The following is a 19,586-nucleotide window of genomic DNA, read 5'->3' on the forward strand; positions in this document are numbered from 1 at the left end:
TTTTTACTGGGCATTTTCATATCATAACTCTCCATAATCTCCCAGTGCTTATATTAAAATTTAAAAAAACGAAAATAACAAAAATATTCTAGTAGTAATATGATATGCACAAAAACAGAAGATTATTAAAATTGAAAAACAAATTTACATTGTCATAATACAAACGTGAACTAGTAGACCATGAATTAAAATTAATAATAAATTAATTATTATTGTTTAATTAATTAACTTAAACCAAAATGTTGTCAATGTTAGATGAACTTGATATTTTGTTACTTTAAATAATAACAAGATGCAATTGTGTGTTTTGTGTAAAAAATTGTCAAATCAAAATATGAATTTTGATATATCAAGCTATTTTGAGTTTTAATAAACATTACTGAACTGGTAGAATGGATAAATTTAAAATACAACTATAACCACTTACGGGGGCATTACAGTACATTACTAAACAAATAGTGATGGTAGGCTAAATTAAATGAGCTAACATATATTTGGTACTTTCTGTCTTGGTCCCATATTTTGTCTTTTATGGACTCTTTCCTTCTGGCTCAGCGCTATCGTACCATCTTCATCCCACACGGAGTAGTGCATGCAACTCCAATAATATTAGCCCGTGTGGGAAAATGATGGCGGGGTTACTCGCTTAACATTTTGTTTGTGTGTTTTTGCACGTGTGCAGTGGGAGACCTGATGGGAATGGAAGAGAAGGGCTTCTTGTAGATGTCGGCCAGCTTGTCCATGACCACGCTGGCGGCGGTGAAGATCCTGTACGTGTGCAGGAAGGTGTTGAGGAAGTCGATGGAGAGGAAGCGCAGGTCGGTCAGCCTCTCCAGCAGACGCTCCACGCTGGCGTAGCGGATCTGCGGGACCTTGCAGGAGTTGAGCGTCTTGCTGAAGCAAATGTCAACATCATCTTTATGGAGACGCACATCGGATCTGATGAGGTACACACACGTACACACACACACAACACAAAAGCATGGGTGACTGCTGCTGCAAAGCATGAGAAGAGCTGAATTCAAAATGGATTAAATTAAAATCATATACACTGAAACCTCTAAAGTTAGCGTACAAGTCAGAATTTGACGAGTACAACTTCAGATTTCGCTGGCGTCGGGACGTTAAGCGAGACTTCAGCTCAGCAAGCAATAAATAATTAATTACAGGATTTTTTTGTTTGTTTGTTAAAATCTAAAAAAAAAACACCATTGAATATTACATCTTGAGAGTGCTTGGTCCAGTTAGCATTAACTGATGAACTTTTCAATATTAGAATGCTTTGTTTTGTGTGGTTAACGTCGTTTTTTTCTTTCTTTTTAAACATACTTGAATGTCAATTAAAATCAACTTTGCATTGAGCCTTTATTATTAAGACGATTAACAATAGCAGTAACAATAACAGTAGTTTAGTTATTTTAATACTTGTTTGACAACAAATTAAAATGTGTATTTTTAATATTAATAGTGGTTCACCTATTTTTACATATGCATGACCACAACATTAAAATGAAAATATAACTTGATATTTTTGTCAAAATATTAATAATGCTTAATTTTACATTTAAACACAATTAAAAAAATAAAATAGTTTGAATGTTTTAATACTAATACTGTAACTACTGTATGACAATGATTTGTTTTAATGCAATATATTATGTCTTCATATTTACAGTGGCAAGCTTATTTTTATCCATGTATAACAATAAACAACATAATTGTTTTTTCCACTTGCACTACAATTGAAAATGTTGAAATATAAAATAATAAAATAAAATACAATTATTTTATGTCTTAATATTAGCAATTGTTTTCTTATTTTTATACTTGAGTGACAATTAACAACATTGACATTTAAATATAATTATTTTTGTCTCAATATAAAAAAAAAGGGCTTGACTTATTCTGATTTATTTTTACTGACAACAGTGAGTATATTTTTTTCATTTATTTTTTATTTTTAAGATACGTTTTATTTTTGGAAAGCTGTGACACTGTTCAAATGAAAATATAATTACATTTTATGTTTTACCAGTAACTGCCGTTAACTTGTTTTTACACATTACTTAGAAGATTGACTAATTCTCATTCCAACATTTCCATTGTGGGAAATTGTTGTGGAATCCATACAAATTGTCCAGGAACAGATTGTGTTCCACCTTGGAGGTTCCACTGTATTGCAAAGAAAGAATGAATATCAAATCAGATCAGAGTTCTGAAACCAAAATAATCAAGAAAAGGAAGCATAATAGAAACAATAAAGTGTTTTGTTGTTGTCAGAATCAACACATGTTTAAAACATCATCACCCACATGTGCTTGATGTTTTGCAGCATGCGCATGAAGAGATGGCCGCCTCCTCTTCACACACTTACTTGATCATGTGAGGAACGGTGACTTTGGAGTTCTCCTCAAAGACGCTGGTCATCAGGCCATTGCAGCGGATGTTATCTATACACTGAAGAGACGAAAAGAGGGGAGGAGTGTAAAAAAAACAAAACAACTTTTTTGTCTTCTAGACCCTTGAACGGAGCTCATGCGTGTTTGTGAAGGCGCCGAGCTGAACTGACCTCCAGGGAGCTGCACCCACGTCTGTGTTTACGTATCACTAAGCCTCGGCAAAGCCCGGCGGGGACGCGCTCTCGCTATTTGTTATTCTCTGTGAGTGTGTGTGTATCACCTGGCTAATATCGCTGGTCCATGCAGCCTTCTCCTGCCGCGAGGGCGCCAGCAACACCACGGTGAACGAAGCCGAGTCGGCCGGCTCCACCACCAGCTTGAAGTCCAGCTGACCGAATACCTGACCTCCAGCTTTAGCTGAAAAATGAAGAAGCATGCGAGGGGCGTTCATTAAATGGGCCGGCTAAAGCTACTCCACACAATCGAGGAATCAGGGAATCAAGTCTAAGCAGTTTATTTTATATTTTACATACGTACATTCTGTGTATAGTAAGGTAGGCCGATATGCATTTTTTTTTAGGCCGATGCCGATACCGATTTTTGGCAGAAAAAAATACAGATTACCGATTAAATAAAAATATGAATACAGTATTGCATAAAATTAGGTGTCACTTACGCACAAGTTTTCGTTATTAAAATTCTCTGCTTTGAATGACAAGTCCATAATATGACCTTATCAAAAAAAAAAAAGAATTATACAAGTTTATTGTGTAGATTTATCTGTCAATAATAAAACCATTCTTACTAGTTTACAACTGCTGTAAAGCATTAACCTTATCTTTTATATATTTTTATCTTGTGTTATTTTCACAGGTCTTGGGACTTACTGGGTAAACCTGGGACCTCGGGGATTGTATTTCATGCCATGTCATGTGGAAATGTGTGCTAATGCTAACTAATGCTAACTGCATGTCTCTGAATGCGACCAGCTAACATGCTATTATCCTTCCTCCAACAAGGTAAGTTTGGATAAATGTGAACAATTTTCAGGAAGAAGAAAATATTTCTTCTATCCCTCCTACTAATGTAGCGAATGCGCAATTACACTTTATTTGTTTGCAGCAAAACAAACAAACTAACAAAAAAAAAAACATGTTTCTTGGGGACGCACCCAGCGGCATCATACCGTGGCCCGCCCACCCATGTGACAATTTGAAAATCTGTTAAGGTGTTAAAAATCAGTGTGTACGTAGCAAGTCTAAGTGTGCGTCTACAGCTTCACAATATATCAAATTAATGGACCGTTAATGTCAAAAGAGCTTAACCTGGCCTTTAAAAGAGAAGCTTCTGATATTTAAAGAGAACTCATTAGCAATCTCTTATCAGCTGAAAACCAATTAACCTCCACTAATAAATAGGGAGACCATAAATGCTTGCGTTGAAGTGCCGAATACTTACACTCGTCATCCCCAGCGTCCGTCTCCTCGATGAGAGTGCAGTCGATGAGGGATAAGACGCCGCCTTGCTGCAAGCAAAAACTGCAGTCAAACTTGAGTGAAATTGAAAAAGGACTTGAAGAAAGTGGTGCTGGCGTCACCTTGAGGAGGTGCAATTTCCCGCCGGAGCTGCGTGTGCACACGAGGAAGTGTTTTGTGAACAGGAAGCATTGCCTCTCCCCTTCCTTCTTGAGGGAGAGCGAGCCCAGTCGCACCTTACTGAGCTTGCCCCGCTCGACCGATGGCAGCTGGATAAGAGAGCCTGAAGAGAGCGCAATTATTTCAAGGCGCTCGGGATGGATTCACATTGGATGGTTCCTATTCATATAATCAGCTTATCAGCACGCCTGATAACGATCTTGATCTTTAGTATCAGGTGTGTTGTAGGGGTGGGAATCTTTGAATGTCTCACGATTCGATTTGATTCTGATTTTTGGGTGTGCGATTCGATTCAGAATCGATTTTCGATTGGGAACGATTTTTGATTCAAAATGATCTGATTGACAATGATTTTTGCTTCAATTTAAAGATGTTCAAGGAACCGTAATGATCTACTCCAGTCTGACTCGCTAATGCTAATTAGTGCTCTACTCGCGGCACTTTTATCACCCAAAAGAACGGCTTGGAATAACGGCTTGGAATAACTTAATAATTGGAATAACTTGATCGTGACTTTTTCCTTCTACTCTCTGATGTGGCTACAACTTAACAGTGTATCAGACCGCGTGGAACCACACTGCCCCTCAGTAGCCAAATCGGGTACAACATAAACAGCGCTCCCAATAAAGGCACACACAAACAAAGGGAAGACTGTATGAAATAATTTAAATAAAATTGATTCTGAATCGTACTAAATGAGAATCGCGATTATTTTTTGGCACAACCCTCGTGTGTCGGTAGGCGAAAACATGTCAAACCTGCAGGACTCCGGACCTCGAGGACCGGAATTGGTGAATCTTAGTTTTGTTAATATACCCTTTTATTTTTCTACTAGTTAGCCACTAAACAGAGATTCTTCCTCTATGTGTGTCAGTATTGCTCCTTGTGTGTAACAATAAAATCAATTCAACTTTTAAATGTGTCTAATTTCCATCACCACTTAAAAAAAAATCCGGCTAGGTCCATACACTCAGGCATGCCCCATTGACCTCCATTCATAATGTGTACACGACGAATAAATGTAGAGTTTTTAAGGTTGAGTTCTGAGAAGTGTCCAAGTTCCCTCTAAGGGTAAACAAACTAAATTAACTTTGATGACCCAAGAGAATATACTATTGTTACTGTATTCAACATTTCCCAGTGAACTTCGGACAATTACACAAATTTGAAGCACTCTACTGTATACATTGGATGTATTTTACCTTTCTTGCCCAAGGGACGTTTTACTGAAATGTGGAAGTGCCGCTGAAGTAATGAAGACTCACCCTGTCTGACAAAAGTTTGGCTGGTGTCCAGCAGGATGTCACAACCTTCCACGATCATCCTCTCGATAGCCAGATTCTTACGAATATTCTCGGTGTCGCTCACTTCGTCGTGCATGACTCTGACCGCACACACGCATCAATTGCCAGTGTTAAAAACAGGGCAGGACGACAAAGGATGAGATGTTTGAAAAACAAAATATTTACCTGGACAGTTCCTCCAGTTTGGACTTTGCAAACTCGAGGCTCTTGCGCTCCACATGCTCGTGGGGCGTGTGCGCCAATAACTCATGCAGGGTGATGATGTAGCGAGGAATCTTATGCAAGATAGAAACACAGGATAATTTAGAACAAATGTGCTGACTGAGCCTACAATCAAATCTCAATAAACTCTAATATTGTTGGAAAGTGAATTAATTTGATTAATCTTAGTTTTAATCTAAAATATCAGAATAATGTGAGTTTTTTGGGGGGAAAGGATTTTCCATTCAAAATGCTATTACTGAGTTCTCATGACAGCAGGCTGTCTGTCTGTGTACGAACCTGGAACATGGGGTAGGTGAGGAAGGTCTCGAGCATCCTCCCCTCGCAGGCGGCGTTGGACTCATACTGCTTGAGCAGCTTGTCGAAGTCTCTGTTCTGTTTGCAGTTGGCCAGAACCTGCAGGCTGTACTGATGGTTCCTCACAAACTCCTGATAGATGTTCAGCATGGGCAGCAGGATGTCAAAAAGGTCAGCTGGGAACAAAATGGGCTATCAGCTTGACACTGTAATAAATGACTATAATTCAATTTACTCACATGCTGCATCTTTTTGTCTAATTTAAAAAGTCCATCCATCCATCCATTTTCTTGGCCGCTTTTCCTCACAAGGGTCGCAGGGATGCTGGAGCCTATCCCAGCTGGCTTCAGGCAGTAGGCGGGGTACACCCTGAACTGGTTGCCAGCCAATTGCAGGGCACACAGAGACGAACAACCACACTCACAATCACACCTATGGACAATTTGGAGTGATCAATTAACCTGCCATGCATGTCTTTGGAATGTGGGAGGAAACCAGAGTACCCGGTGAAAACCCACGCAAGCACGGGGAGAACATGCAAACTCCACCCAGGTAGGCCAAAGCCCGGACTCGATCTCACGTCCTATGCACTGGGAGGCGGACGTGCTAACCAGTCAGCCACCGTGCTGCCCAATTTAAAAAGTCAAGCATTGAAATTATATTTTGTGTATCTTCATTAATTTGTAATTAATCAAAAATGTTTCAATTGATTTGATATTATTTTATAGACTACCCATCTATCCCTCCATCCATCTAACTAGTTAGCTGCTAGCTATTTTTATTTTATTATTTATTTTACATTATTCATTTTCTTCTCTTTCCCCCCCATATTTTACCAATATATTATTAAATATAATAATTTATTGTACATTATCATCACTGGATTAGGTATTTTGCTTCTTCCTACTCCCTTTGAACATGTAAATTATGACTTTATCAAGAATTATTTTCCTTTTTAATTTTTATTTTCTGTCTTTCACTTTTATTTTATATTTATGTTCAATAAACAAAACTGTCAAGCTAGCTAGAACACTAATGTTTTGTTATCATTAGCTTGCTTCTATCTATCTATTTATATCTATCTATCTATCTATCTATCTATCGTTAGCTGTTAGCGAGTTGGAGCGCTAATGTTTTGTTATCATGAGCTTCTATCCATCCATCCATAGTTAGCTGCTAGCTAGTTAGAACGCTAATGTTTTGTTATCATGAGCTTCTATCCATCCATCCATAGTTAGCTGCTAGCTAGTTAGAGCGCTAATGTTTTGTTATCATGAGCTTCTATCCACCCATCCATCCATCCATAGTTAGCTGCTAGCTAGTTAGAACGCTAATGTTTTGTTATCATGAGCTTCTATCCATCCATCCATAGTTAGCTGCTAGCTAGTTAGAGCGCTAATGTTTTGTTATCATGAGCTTCTATCCACCCATCCATCCATCCATCCATAGTTAGCTGCTCGCTAGTTAGAGTGCTAATGTTTTGTTATCATGAGCATCCATCTATCTATCTATCTATCTATCTATCTATCTATCTATCTATCATCCAAGGTACACATGGCAATACTGTACACAAGAGTTTATTCATTATTTTGGTTCATGTACTGTTGTAGGTCATAAAGGTAGGTGTGAACCAAAGTTACCGTGCCAGTTACATAATTTCCAAAACCACTTGTTTCAAACACAAGATCAGTGAGTCACTGGACCCAAATACTTTATACGTACAACAAGCATTTAAACATTTGACTCGACCATCAGGCTTTACCATTTGTGATACTCTGATGGATCGTCCACAGTCCCTTCACGTTTTTCATTATGTTGCATTCCCAAATGCGATTATTTATTTAGTTCATCTTACACGCTATATACCCCAATAACAATAAGACGAGCTTTATGAGGAGAAGATGCGAAAAATGTGACCTTGATGTCACCGAGTGGCTGCACACAATGCATCCTGTGTGTGTGCGTGAAGTAACAGCTTACCCAGCACCAGAGTGGGCCAGTTGGCGATTCTGGCCTTCAAGCCTTGGTGGAAAATCTCATGTAGGAACATGATGGTCTCGCTATAACACAACACAGCGTCCACGTTGCTTTTGTCAGCTCGGTCTGCATAATTAACACGTCTGGCGCTCGATGAGAAGCTAAATCTGTCCGTTCGTCAGAGCGCACCTGTTGAGGAATATGCTGCTGACGTCATCGTGGCTGATGGGGGGCTTCTTGGAGCTGGCGGCCATCCTCAGAGGTCTGAGGAAGCAGTTGACCAGGATGTAGAGCTGGTGGACGTACCTGAGAGAGATGCAACAGCAAGCGTCTTAGGGATTGTACTGTTTTCTAATAAAGTTTTGCAAAATATCTGAAATGTTACATTTTTACTTCGCTTGGTTTTCATTTAAAACAAAAACAGAAGGTACAGAGAGTTCCCAGGGTCAACATCTCTTATAAAGCTAACTGAAAATGTAAATAATTCATACCCTGACATTAACACAGTTTTAAATTGTTCAAAATGCAGAATATATGACGATAATTGGTCCTTCTTGATCTTTTTAAGGCTTCGATCGTTCATGCCAGTCAAATCCAAATTATTTAGATAATTTAGAGCAAGAAGAAGAGGACATTCCCTCAGTGAGATCAGGAAATACAGTTCGCTATAAAATGCTTCTTAGCACAATTAGCACATAGACAGAATGGCAGAGTAAAAAAACATTTCATCATCCCATACTCTAAACGTACTCTGTCTCCGCTTCCACCATGTTAAAGACAATCTGGTTCCTCTTCCTCATGCTCTCGGCGTGTGGCGAGCAGATGTAGTCCTGCACGATGATCTTCCACTTCCTGCGACAGAGCCAACCCCGCATGAAGCTCTGCACCTGAATTAAGACAAGCGCACAGAACTTGGAGCAGCTTGAATGGTGAAGATGCTAAGTACGACTACTTGCAGTAGAAAACGCTTACCTTCTTGATCTTTTTGATGTCCGGATCTTCTGTTTCATGGTTGACGTGATAAGGCCTCATACGCTCCTTGGTTTTGTTCAGAGCAATAATCTGCAAACACAAATCATATACAATACAATAATGATTTCTTAAAGTTGAAAAATGCTTAATTTGGGTGTTTGGGAACTATTGCAATTTTTTTTGCATCAGGCTACGACGGCGTATTAGGCCCATGTAAAAACAATAATAATAATTTTAGAGGGTGTAAGCAATATTCTGCGAAAAAAAAAATCGCAAATTTGCCACTTTTTAAAATCGCAAAATTGTGACTATAAATTGCCGAGAAAAAATCTCATTTCCCACTTTATAAAGTTGAAAATTCATGAGTTTTTAAAGTGGCAGATTTGCCAGAAATAAACTATTATCTTCAATTTCGAGACATGTTATTTGTCTGGCAGCAAAGCGTAAAAACCCGTGTTAAAACCTATTCTGTCTACATCAAGTCCATTCATGGGCGTAGCATTTCGAAAAACGTGACATTAAGTAAATCACCGCCCATCTTTCCAGATATGAACCACGAAAGCTTGCAAAGAAACGAAAGGAACAGATTTTGCTTGGTAATTGTAAACAATTCTTTTTTTCCCCCACAAAGGCGAGCAGAGCTGCTAAAAGCTTTTTTTTCTTTCTTCTTCTTCTTCTTCTTGGCAGCGTCTGCTTCTGTGTGTAACAGTTGTTTTGCCTTGCACCTTTTTTTGTTTGCATGAAACTCAACTCGATACACTAAAAACCTAACACACGCGCAGCAGTAGCATCATGCAAATGCTTGCAAAGAAGACGCTGACAACTGTTGATAGTTGCAGTGGCTAGCTGGTTTAATTATTCATAAACACCCAGCACCACACGCACACACACAAACACACAAGCAAGAGTGTGTTTTTAATGAGATGGATCGCCGGCTGCACACTGGCTCTCAAATGATAATGTTATTTCATGTGCGGCCTCATTACAGATGTTCCCTAATAATAATAATAATAATAAAAAGCAGTCTTTTGTTAGCGTTTGATGATCTCCAGGGCTTCACATGCAAAAGGATCACGGTACGAGAACAATACAGACCAATTGTTCATAAGAGCAATTAGTGAGGCACAATACAAGACACGGTGGTGGAGGTGTGATTTATAGAGATGATAGCTGCTGGTCCCCTTGGGGCCAATTGCCGCTTAGCCCACAACTTCCCTGTTCATCAAGCACCAGCATGTTGACAGCCATTCTACACAGCGCCTTCGCACTTCGTAAAAAAAAAAAGAAAAAAAAAACTGTAGGCATCTCATTCCATTTGTGTGCAGCATAACAGCTCAATGCAGCTTCACCATGTTTACTTTGAACTCTGAGTTCCACTAAAAGTCCACTTGACCCAGGTCTGAAGATTTCAGAGCCCTTCTCAGTTTTAATTCAATCAACATTTCTTTAAAGTATTCAGAATATTACAAATATATCTTTGTTCATCTATAGTTGACTATATAGTAACTATTAAGCTTGTGGGCACTAATGAATGTAATCCACAAATTCTACCCAGCAACAAGTAGCAGTCGTTTTGATCACAACTGTTACCATTCATGACAACGCCACCACATGCTCATTAACTGTTTACTAAAGGAGCAATCATCACTATGGATTTTTCTTGTACTATAAACCCACAATTACCTGTGACTGGGTGTTTTTTTCAAGGTAATCAATCAAGATTAACAACGTTGCAAAGGTTATTAAAGCCTGAGAGTGTGTGTGTACCATGAGACTGTGTGTGTGTGTGTTCTATTGTACAACTGCAATACAGGAGGGACATGGAGAGTAGATAAGTAGAACAGTTGCTTGTCAGCTGCTTGTAAGAATGTGATGGCTCGTCTTTATTCTCCTCCTACGCTGGGAGCGCCGATCAATCCCTCCACAAACACACACAAATATGCTAATACACACACACACACACGCGCGCGCGCATACACGCACACTTGCAACACAATAATCACCAGGGGCATGGAGTGTATGTTGTAGAGGTATTGGATGATTTTGTTTATGTGCATTTACAATGGCATAAGGCAAATGCAAATATATCGAATAGCATTTAAGAATGAAGAACTGCTTCGACATGTGCGAGTGTTTTGGAGGTGCATGTGTGTGCAAGAGCTTCATAATAATTGTGCATTAGCTGACGATCACAAAGGCTATGATTTAGCATCACCGTCATGCAAATTACCAGTGGTGAGAGGAAATGAAGTAATACTTTCCTGCAGTACTGCAATTTTTCAGCTATCAGTACTTGCGTATTTTTTGTGCCTTTTTTACCTTTACTCCCTACATTTATACAGATATATGTACTTTCTACTCCTAACGTTTTCGTAGTATCGCTATGTCTTTGAGTAAATGTCAAATATCAATAAAAAAAAAAAATAATAATAATGTAAATATCAAATTATCTCCTTTCCCAAACATTTTCAACATCATCCAGAACAAGCTCCCACAGTTGGCTGTATAAATACTAGCTATTATGTTTTAATTCATAGAAAAATATTAATATTTTCGACAGCATGAAAAAAAATGCAGAATAAATGTGTGCATGTTTTATAAAATGTTTACTTCTTGAAAGCAAACAGGCGGGAATAGGCTTCCATAGATAAGTGAAGTACTACACATATTATATTTTATTGTATTCTTATTCTTAAAATTACATTTTTATTTTAAAGCTTGAAGTACTATTTGTACTAAGCCCCTGTAATGTAAACGCTATTTTTTTTATTTAATTTTTTTATAACTCTCTGAAAGTGTCAATCAAAACTGAACATACATATATTAGCTCTCAATGAACTCCACAGGTGTTCCTAATAAAAGTGTCTCTCATTTGTGTCACTTGATACCTCCGCTTTAAGCCTCTCGATCTCAGTGTCCTGGTCCTCCAGTTGCGTACGCAGCTGATTGGCCGCCACCTTCTCCGTCTCTACGATCTGTACCAGGTGGATGTACTTCTGCATCAGCACCTCTCGCTCGATGATGATGTCAGAATAACTGAAAGGGAATGGGTGTCAGTTTATGATGTTGAAGAAACGTCTATCTATCTATCTATCTGGTAAGTTAGCTGGCTAGCTAGCTAGCTAGGGCACTGATGTCAGATGTTATCATTTGCGTATCTATCTATCTGGTAAGTTAGCTGCTAGCTAGCTAGCGAGGGCATTCGCGTATCTATGTATCTATCTATCCATCCATCCATCCGGTAAGTTAGCTGTTAGCTAGCTAGCTAGCTAGGGTTTTCATGTATCTACCTATCTATCTATCTATCTATCTATCTATCTATCTATCCATCTAGTAAGTTAGCTGCTAGCTAGCTAGGTAAGGCATTCACGTATCTACTGTATCTATCTGGTAAGTTAGCTGCTAGATAGCTAGTTAGGGCATTCACGTATCCATCCATCCATCCATCCATCCATCCATCCATCCATCGATACCTGGCCTGCTGAATGGCCTCCACCCATTGGTCACACTCGAGCTCCTCCTCCGTTCGGAGCTCCAGAGGCTTCTGTCCATCGTGACCGAACACAACGAGGAAGTAGTGCTGCAAATGTAAATGAAAGAGGGGCTTGTCAAACACAATACGGGAATAATAAATAAATAAATAAAAAGCTCAATAACACTAGACAAGGGGCGTCATAAAGATACTGCAACATAAGTCAATACACACGAAAATGCCTCCAGTACTGTACTTTCATACGGACTCAAAATGCCTCTTAAAAAAAGGGGGGCGGAAAATAATTGAGTGCCAATGCCATATTGTAAGGGTCCAATGGCTTGTCAATGGGGCAGTACTTTCAAGAGTACACCTACTGTACTTAAGCAGGGTACATAATGGAACTGTTACAATTTGTACTATTTATAGGCGCATGTACCTTAAATACACTATCTAGGTTAGGAACAGGCAAAATGGCACCCACCACACAGGATCGGTTTTATGTTGTATTAACACTGTTCACCAATAGATGGCAGACACCAATTTAACGCGGCAGTTATTTACAACATACATTCAACAGGGTGACATAAACACACTTAAACAGTAACAATTGACCTTATTACGTAAAAAGTACATCATTGCATGCACAATATATCCTGGGAACAGAAGAGCGGCCGAAAAGTAGAAAAGTATACAAACAACAATTTATATGCTGTATATATTGTTTGTCACAAGAACTGCCTAAAATAAATTAAGAGCTGGATGAATAACAATGTCCTACAATTACCGTAAACTAAAACGAAACGTAATTGTTTTTGGCAATAAACAAAAAAAGTATTGATGTTAGTAAACACTTGGAGGCACCGTCTTCAAAAACCAAAGACCAAATCCGAAACCTTGATGTGCTGATGAATTCAGATCTGACTTTTAGCAGTCAAATCAAATCAATCACTTCAAACAGTTGAAAAACACCCGGATTGAAGGGTTGCATGCTCCAAACCAGACCAAGAGACACTTATCCATGCTTTTATCTCCAGTAGACTTGATTATTGTAATGGTCCTGACTGGACTCCCTCAAAAGAGCATCAAACGGCAGCAGCTCATTTAGAACGCTGCAGCTCAGGTTCTGACGGGAACAAAGAGATCTGAACATATTATTCCCGTTTTAAAGGCTTTACACTGGCTCAAACTCAGCTGTAGAATATAATTTGAAGTTCTGTTTCTGCTAATGCGTTTTAACCAAGGAAGGGTTTCTGATAGTGTATGTGTTTGGGTGCCTGTAAATTAATAGCAGGCTACTTCCTGGTTCTAAAGATATTAAAAGTTGCATTGCAAAAAGGTATTATTGGAACAGTACTGTATATGTCCGTCGCAGAAACTGATTTACGCAGTTCTCTCAGTTATTAAAATGTATACTGCATACACAGACACACGCCAACACAGGCACTCACCTAGAGAACAGAACATACAGTAGTACTGTGTGAAGTGATAGAAGCTTTGTCCTGGGGCACTGGGTTAGCACAAGAGCTGCTATTCTTAGCCGGGCAAAAACACACACAAGACTTACAGCGCCGAGTGGACTTTTGCTCTCATTCTCTTCTATTCCTTTCCTCTTGCTTTGCACATCACCTCTCGTCCCACTCCTCTCCAAACTCACTACTCCCCCCCCCCCCCCCCATCTCGGCATCCCCTCATGCTTTCATCCCTTTGTGTCTCAGTGAGGATTCAGTGAAGCACACAGAGTCTAGAGGAGGCATAGACATTTGCCCCCCAGGAGGATGGACAGGCTCCAGTGCTATCGAGATGGGCTGGAGTCACCGAGGTTATTGGGACAAAAACAGCACCGTCTCCTTCCCCATATCCAGGCTTTACTCATTTTTATTATTTTAAAAGCACCTGTCACTTTTGATTCTCTGACTGGTGGGACATTATTACATCAACGCTAATCCGTGCCGTAACAGCCTTTGACAGAAAGGCACCGAGGGATCCAGAGATGGAGCGAGGCATGAGCTGTTACATAATATTTCTTTAGCATGTGCATGTTTCGGAATTGTGTCTAACAGGGAAGCGTCTCCATGGCAACGCCATATCTGACTCTTCTTCCCGGGTTTTTTGTGCTTCCACTGTCGGACCATGATGACCCTTCGTGTTTTGAACTTCTCGAGATCCATCTCACATGTTCAGGAACAAAGAAGGAAGCATATTACTATTGATAGTATAAATAATAATAGTAACTAGGGCTGCAAGCAGCTATAAAGCGCCCCTTGCAACTCTGGCCATGTTTGGGTACTGACACATACGACAAGAACCTTCTAAAATACAGTATAAATTTATTGGCTATGCCTGATGTGTGTGCAAAGTTTCATGAGTTTTTGCCTAGGTACTTTAGACCCTAAAAATAGCATAATTTTTTTTCTTTGCAAACAAGCATGCAACGAAATAAATGGGTTCAATAACTTTTTGTCTTAAACATCTTTAGATGAAACAGGCAAATTTTGAAGCTGATCAGATACACTGTCAGAGGAGTTAAAATGTGACCTCTATATATATATATATATATATATATATATATATATAAAAAAAAAGAGGCAAATACCAAAATAAATTCAAAATGGAGGACTTCCTGTTAGGCGTAGGGTATGACTTTTTTGTATGTCTTGGTCAGTTAGATATGCCTCCCAATTTTTGAAGATCTAGGTGAAGCTTTCAACCAGGGGTGCTTTGTTGAAAAAAATAAAATAAAAGTGGCACTGCTGATTTTTATGAAACTGCAAATAACCCGCTAAAAAGCAAACAAACCTAACAGACAAATGGACGCGGCAATTAATTATTTTCTTTGTTGAATTCGAACAGCGAGAGGCGCTTCGTGCATTTTTATCTGGTAAAGATGTCCCCACCTCCCTCCTAAGACCAGATGGAAGACGACATTTTCATCCGTTGCGTTGATTGGTCAAAACAAAGGTGCAAGATGCCGCATCGTCCAATCAGCTCGAAGTATTGTACAGCAAGTCCCTCCTTTCCCGAACAGCTCGGCCGAGTTAAGTGACGTCCCAGAATGATAATGCGAAGAACACCCTCGAATGAATCACAATTATCAATCTGGTTTACGAGGTTGTAAAAAGGCAAAAAAAAAAAATGGTGGCTAATTCCCAAATAAATAAATAAATAAATAGAATGGCGAAGTTCCTGTTAGGTTTGGCAAATTGCTATAATTAACTTTTTCGCATGTCTTCAGCAGTTACATATGCCTTTAATTATCACAGCTCCAGCAGAAACGTATAAACAGGAATGCTTTGTTTAAAAAAAAAAAGTGTAGCTCACCAGTGAATGGGACATTATGATTGCCTAGCATGTTGTAGAAGTGACAATGTGAATATGTAAACATATGTAAAGATCTGTAGAAATAAAGTATGCCAATTGATTTCATTTTTTTTTTACAACCAGATTAAACAAATAGTTCATCATTGTGGTTGTAGTTAGCACTGCACTGAATTATGCTGACAGCAATTTGTAACATTTGGACTCTTATTAGCCAAACATCCTTTAAATAGAAGACATATACAGCTTTTAAACAGTGTTCCCACACACTCTCCATCTCACACATAAACACTCATCTTCCCAACGCAGTCATTTCGGAATCACTCACATGCTCACTCTTCCTTCAAATCGGCTCCAATGTACCCTCCTATTCCCCGAGGGCTTTCACTGTACTGTAAGGAATTCCATTTCGACAAAGACACAGGGCGAATGCTTCTAAAAACAAAGAAGCACTAAGAACAATTTGAAGCCTTCCACTCGCTCACCTGAATCGTCATCTCGTGGAACCGCTATCAAGCAACGTGAGGCAAATGAGTCCTGCACAATGAGGGGCAGCTAATTGTAATAGTCCCGAGCAATTGTCCATGCGTCATTAAAGTCCAACAACTTCAAACACAGAATCAATAGGAAGCATCGCAGTTGCGAGTCACAAAAAAAAAAAATTTGAACGCTGAATTGCAAAACTGAGAACCAACTTCACTTGGCTGGACACACAAATGGTGCTGTGCAACTTATACCTCATGAGTTAGCTAGCTAGCTAGCTAGCTACAAGTAGCAATGAGCTTTGGCTGGCCACTGCTGCGATTAAACACGTTTCGGAGTCGCTCCTAAGTCACAAAACAACACCTCTGTGGCGGTGAATAAGTCACATTATGTTCTGACAACTCTGGCGTTCTCACAAACGGATGACGTGGAAAGACAGAGAAGCCATGCTAATTGCTAAGTTAGCCTAAGACTGACACAGGTAGCAAGTTTAACACCGGGATTAAGTGCTTGGGGTGATCAAGTCCATTATTCACAGACGTCGTCCAACTTTTGAACAACAAAATAGCAGGCAAATTAACAAGTGTTTGGACTCTGGAGAGAAGATCTACTTGCTAAATAGGAAATAAATTACAGTACGCTCAAATTAGAAAGAAATGTACATTATTTGTAGTAAATAAATGTACAAATTAAGTTAGATTGGATAGTTCCTTAAGGCACACTAGCATGCCACCGCACAGTGGTCTTGAATGCTGTACTCAGTTGTGGAGATACTGAATAGCATTAAACTGTTTTTCACCATTTCAGGTTTCCAGATTATTATTTTTTTGAAATAAACAGCTTGAAGCCTCTTTCTGAAGAAATGCTCACTATCTGCCACTGCTGCTTGCTGTGAAGTGAGTTGAGTTCACTGTCACAATAAATAACAGCACTCGTATCTAAAAAAAAATTGCTCTAAAGTCCAAGCAAAGAATTGGCCGAATAACAGCTTGCATCTTAAAAAAACAACAACACTCAGAAGTCGAGACACTCGTATCTCAAGGTACTAGAGTAGGCCTACGTGTGTTTTACAGTTGGCCATACTTTGAACTTGTAATATTAAAACACTACATGAATATATCACAAGTGTGGAATTGGTGAGGAATGAAGCCATGCGAGCCTTCAGGCTATGTGACATGAATGAATTATTATTATTATTTTTTTGACATGAATGAATTTGACAAAAATCACTTGCTGCAAGGAAATGAGGCTACAATATGGTTTTGAAATCAATTAAACAAAATAAGATAATAAAGATAATGATAAAAATGTGGCTATATCATTAATGATCATGATTAATAAAAAAAAGCAGAGTATTTTTCTTAATTAATTAATTAATAGTAATTACATTTTTAAAAGTACGTCGTAAAAAACACGTTAAAGCCTTCAAAGCATAAATAAAGCAAATAACTGTCAGAAAGCTGATTGTCTTACATCCTTCCTGACAATTGCTACATTTTTCTCATCTTGCCTCCACACATTTCATTTCCACCACAGCATCACACCGCCAGCCATTACAGGGTTTTGCAACCAACTGGAGAAACAATACAAGTCATTTTGTAAAAACGTTGAGACTCAATGAGTTGGCTCACTGTTGTTTTCCCAACACACCAGTCTTCTGGATCCCACTCCTAATCTACCCTTCTCATTCTCATTATCCGCCTTCCTTGTCTCGACCCCTGCTGTGCTCCCACCGTGCCAACAAAGTATTTTTTTTTTTTTTAATGTACGTAAACGTATGCACTACAGTATAACATGATGCAGCAACAAGAGTAAAAACCAATTGAGACATTTATCGTTTACTTCGACCAGTTTCAAATATTTTACCCCTCACGTAGCTAATTAAAAGAGCAAACCGAAACACTAGAAGCAGCTTTCAGTACGATGCAGTGCACCTGCACCTTCTACAGCAGGCAAGCGCATAAAGCAAACACAGCATATTTGAGCATGTATCGCTAACGAAGCCCTCGGTGTTTACCCTCATTAAATGTTTAATGAAGCATTTTCTCTCATCTAAAACAAGTCGTTTTAGTCTCGCAATGTTTTTTCTGCCACTTGCATGAGGATTGCAGGCTGTACAATCTGCCAGCAATGGAAGTCACACCGAGGATTTTCCACTTACGGCGTAACAGAAGAGGTGTCTAAATAAACTGTAAATCTGCTTTACTATGTTTGTTTTGTCTTTGTGCGGGCTTATTAGCTTCAGCGCAGACGCTTGACGACCCTAATAGTTGACACTACAATATACGACCTGAAGACCCCCGTGGGGTGTGCCACCTCTCCTCCACGTGTGGCTGCCATAGATGTAAGCAATAACAATAACATCATTGCACACTACAGAGGCTCATTCGCCCCCAGAGCTTTATCACCCACTGTGTGTGTGTCTTTGAAGATTACGTGCACATCTGTTATCGAAACTGCCAAGCAATTTTGGCCATCGAGTTTCACAACATAATGACATATGCAATAAGAGATAGTAAGTTATAGAGGACTATATTTATTTAGTTAGGATATATATATATATATATATATATATATATATCCTAAATAAATAGCTAACAGTAAAAACAAATACAAAAATAAAAATGAGATTCCAAAAATAAAAATAAATGCAAAAATAAAAATAATTAAATAATCAATAAATAAAAAAATTCTGCTCTCACATGTATTTATTTCATGCTGCAGATGCTCTGTCAGGTCGAAATTTTTGCAACGGCGGAGCCCAACCCAAGACACGCTTAGGACCGCCCCCTGATTTGAATAACATTTCGACCTGACAGAGCGTCTGCTGCATGACATAAATGAATGTGAGAGCAGAGCGTTTTTTTTATTTATTGATTGATATTTAATTTGAAGTATTAATACAGTATATTTATTTGAATGTAGCCGCAAGGGGGCACAAACCAGTGTTGTCTTGTGCCGGTCCCAAGCCCGGATAAATACAGAGGGTTGTGTCAGGAAGGGCAAATCAAATATATGACTTCCATACCGGATCGGTGGAGGCCCGGGTTAACAACGACCTACAGGGTGCCGGCGGAAACTGGACGACTGTTGCTTGAAGAAGGAGAGGAGGAAGGTGTGTTCGTAGGCAGAAAGAGAAGAGGAACACCAAGAGTCTAAGACTGAGAGCAGGGACTTTGAATGTTGGAACTATGACAGGAAAAGGTAGAGAGATGGTTGACATGATGCAGAGGAGGAAGGTGGACATACTGTGTGTTCAGGAGACCAGGTGGAAAGAGAGCAAAGTTAGAAGTTTAGGAGCAGGGTTCGAGTTATTCTATCATGGTGTAGACAGGAAGAGAAATGGAACTAATGAATACACACTCACACATTCTCACCCACATACAAAATAATTTAAAAAAAAATTAAAAAAAGGAGAGAGCAATGATGATGACATGTCAAATCGGTAAAATTACCGAATGAACAATACTGAGCTCTCCAGAAGAAA

At 39.0% G+C, this 19,586-nt stretch overlaps 1 protein-coding gene across 4 annotated transcripts in view; it reads right to left on the reverse strand.

Moving 5' to 3' along the window:
• LOC144048888 (ras-specific guanine nucleotide-releasing factor 2) overlaps positions 1-19,586 on the reverse strand; it is a 42,255-nt gene that overhangs the window by 16,190 nt on the left and 6,479 nt on the right. For 2 of the 4 annotated variants that reach the window (XM_077561330.1, XM_077561334.1), the window contains exons 2-15: positions 12,300-12,406; positions 11,715-11,862; positions 8,827-8,916; positions 8,605-8,741; positions 8,044-8,160; positions 7,858-7,937; positions 5,860-6,053; positions 5,524-5,633; positions 5,320-5,438; positions 3,997-4,157; positions 3,858-3,924; positions 2,680-2,816; positions 2,375-2,457; positions 691-939 (exon numbers count right to left, since the gene is read on the reverse strand). In XM_077561330.1, coding sequence (XP_077417456.1) covers positions 691-939; positions 2,375-2,457; positions 2,680-2,816; positions 3,858-3,924; positions 3,997-4,157; positions 5,320-5,438; positions 5,524-5,633; positions 5,860-6,053; positions 7,858-7,937; positions 8,044-8,160; positions 8,605-8,741; positions 8,827-8,916; positions 11,715-11,862; positions 12,300-12,406 — 1,799 coding nt within the window. Of the gene's footprint in view, positions 1-690; positions 940-2,374; positions 2,458-2,679; positions 2,817-3,857; positions 4,158-5,319; positions 5,439-5,523; positions 5,634-5,859; positions 6,054-7,857; positions 7,938-8,043; positions 8,161-8,604; positions 8,742-8,826; positions 8,917-11,714; positions 11,863-12,299; positions 12,407-19,586 lie in introns of all 4 variants that reach the window. The other 2 variants (XM_077561333.1, XM_077561332.1) reach the window with 2 other exon arrangements.

The sequence above is a fragment of the Vanacampus margaritifer genome, chromosome 3 (genome assembly GCF_051991255.1).
Source record: "Vanacampus margaritifer isolate UIUO_Vmar chromosome 3, RoL_Vmar_1.0, whole genome shotgun sequence".
Taxonomy (NCBI): Eukaryota; Metazoa; Chordata; class Actinopteri; order Syngnathiformes; family Syngnathidae; genus Vanacampus; species Vanacampus margaritifer.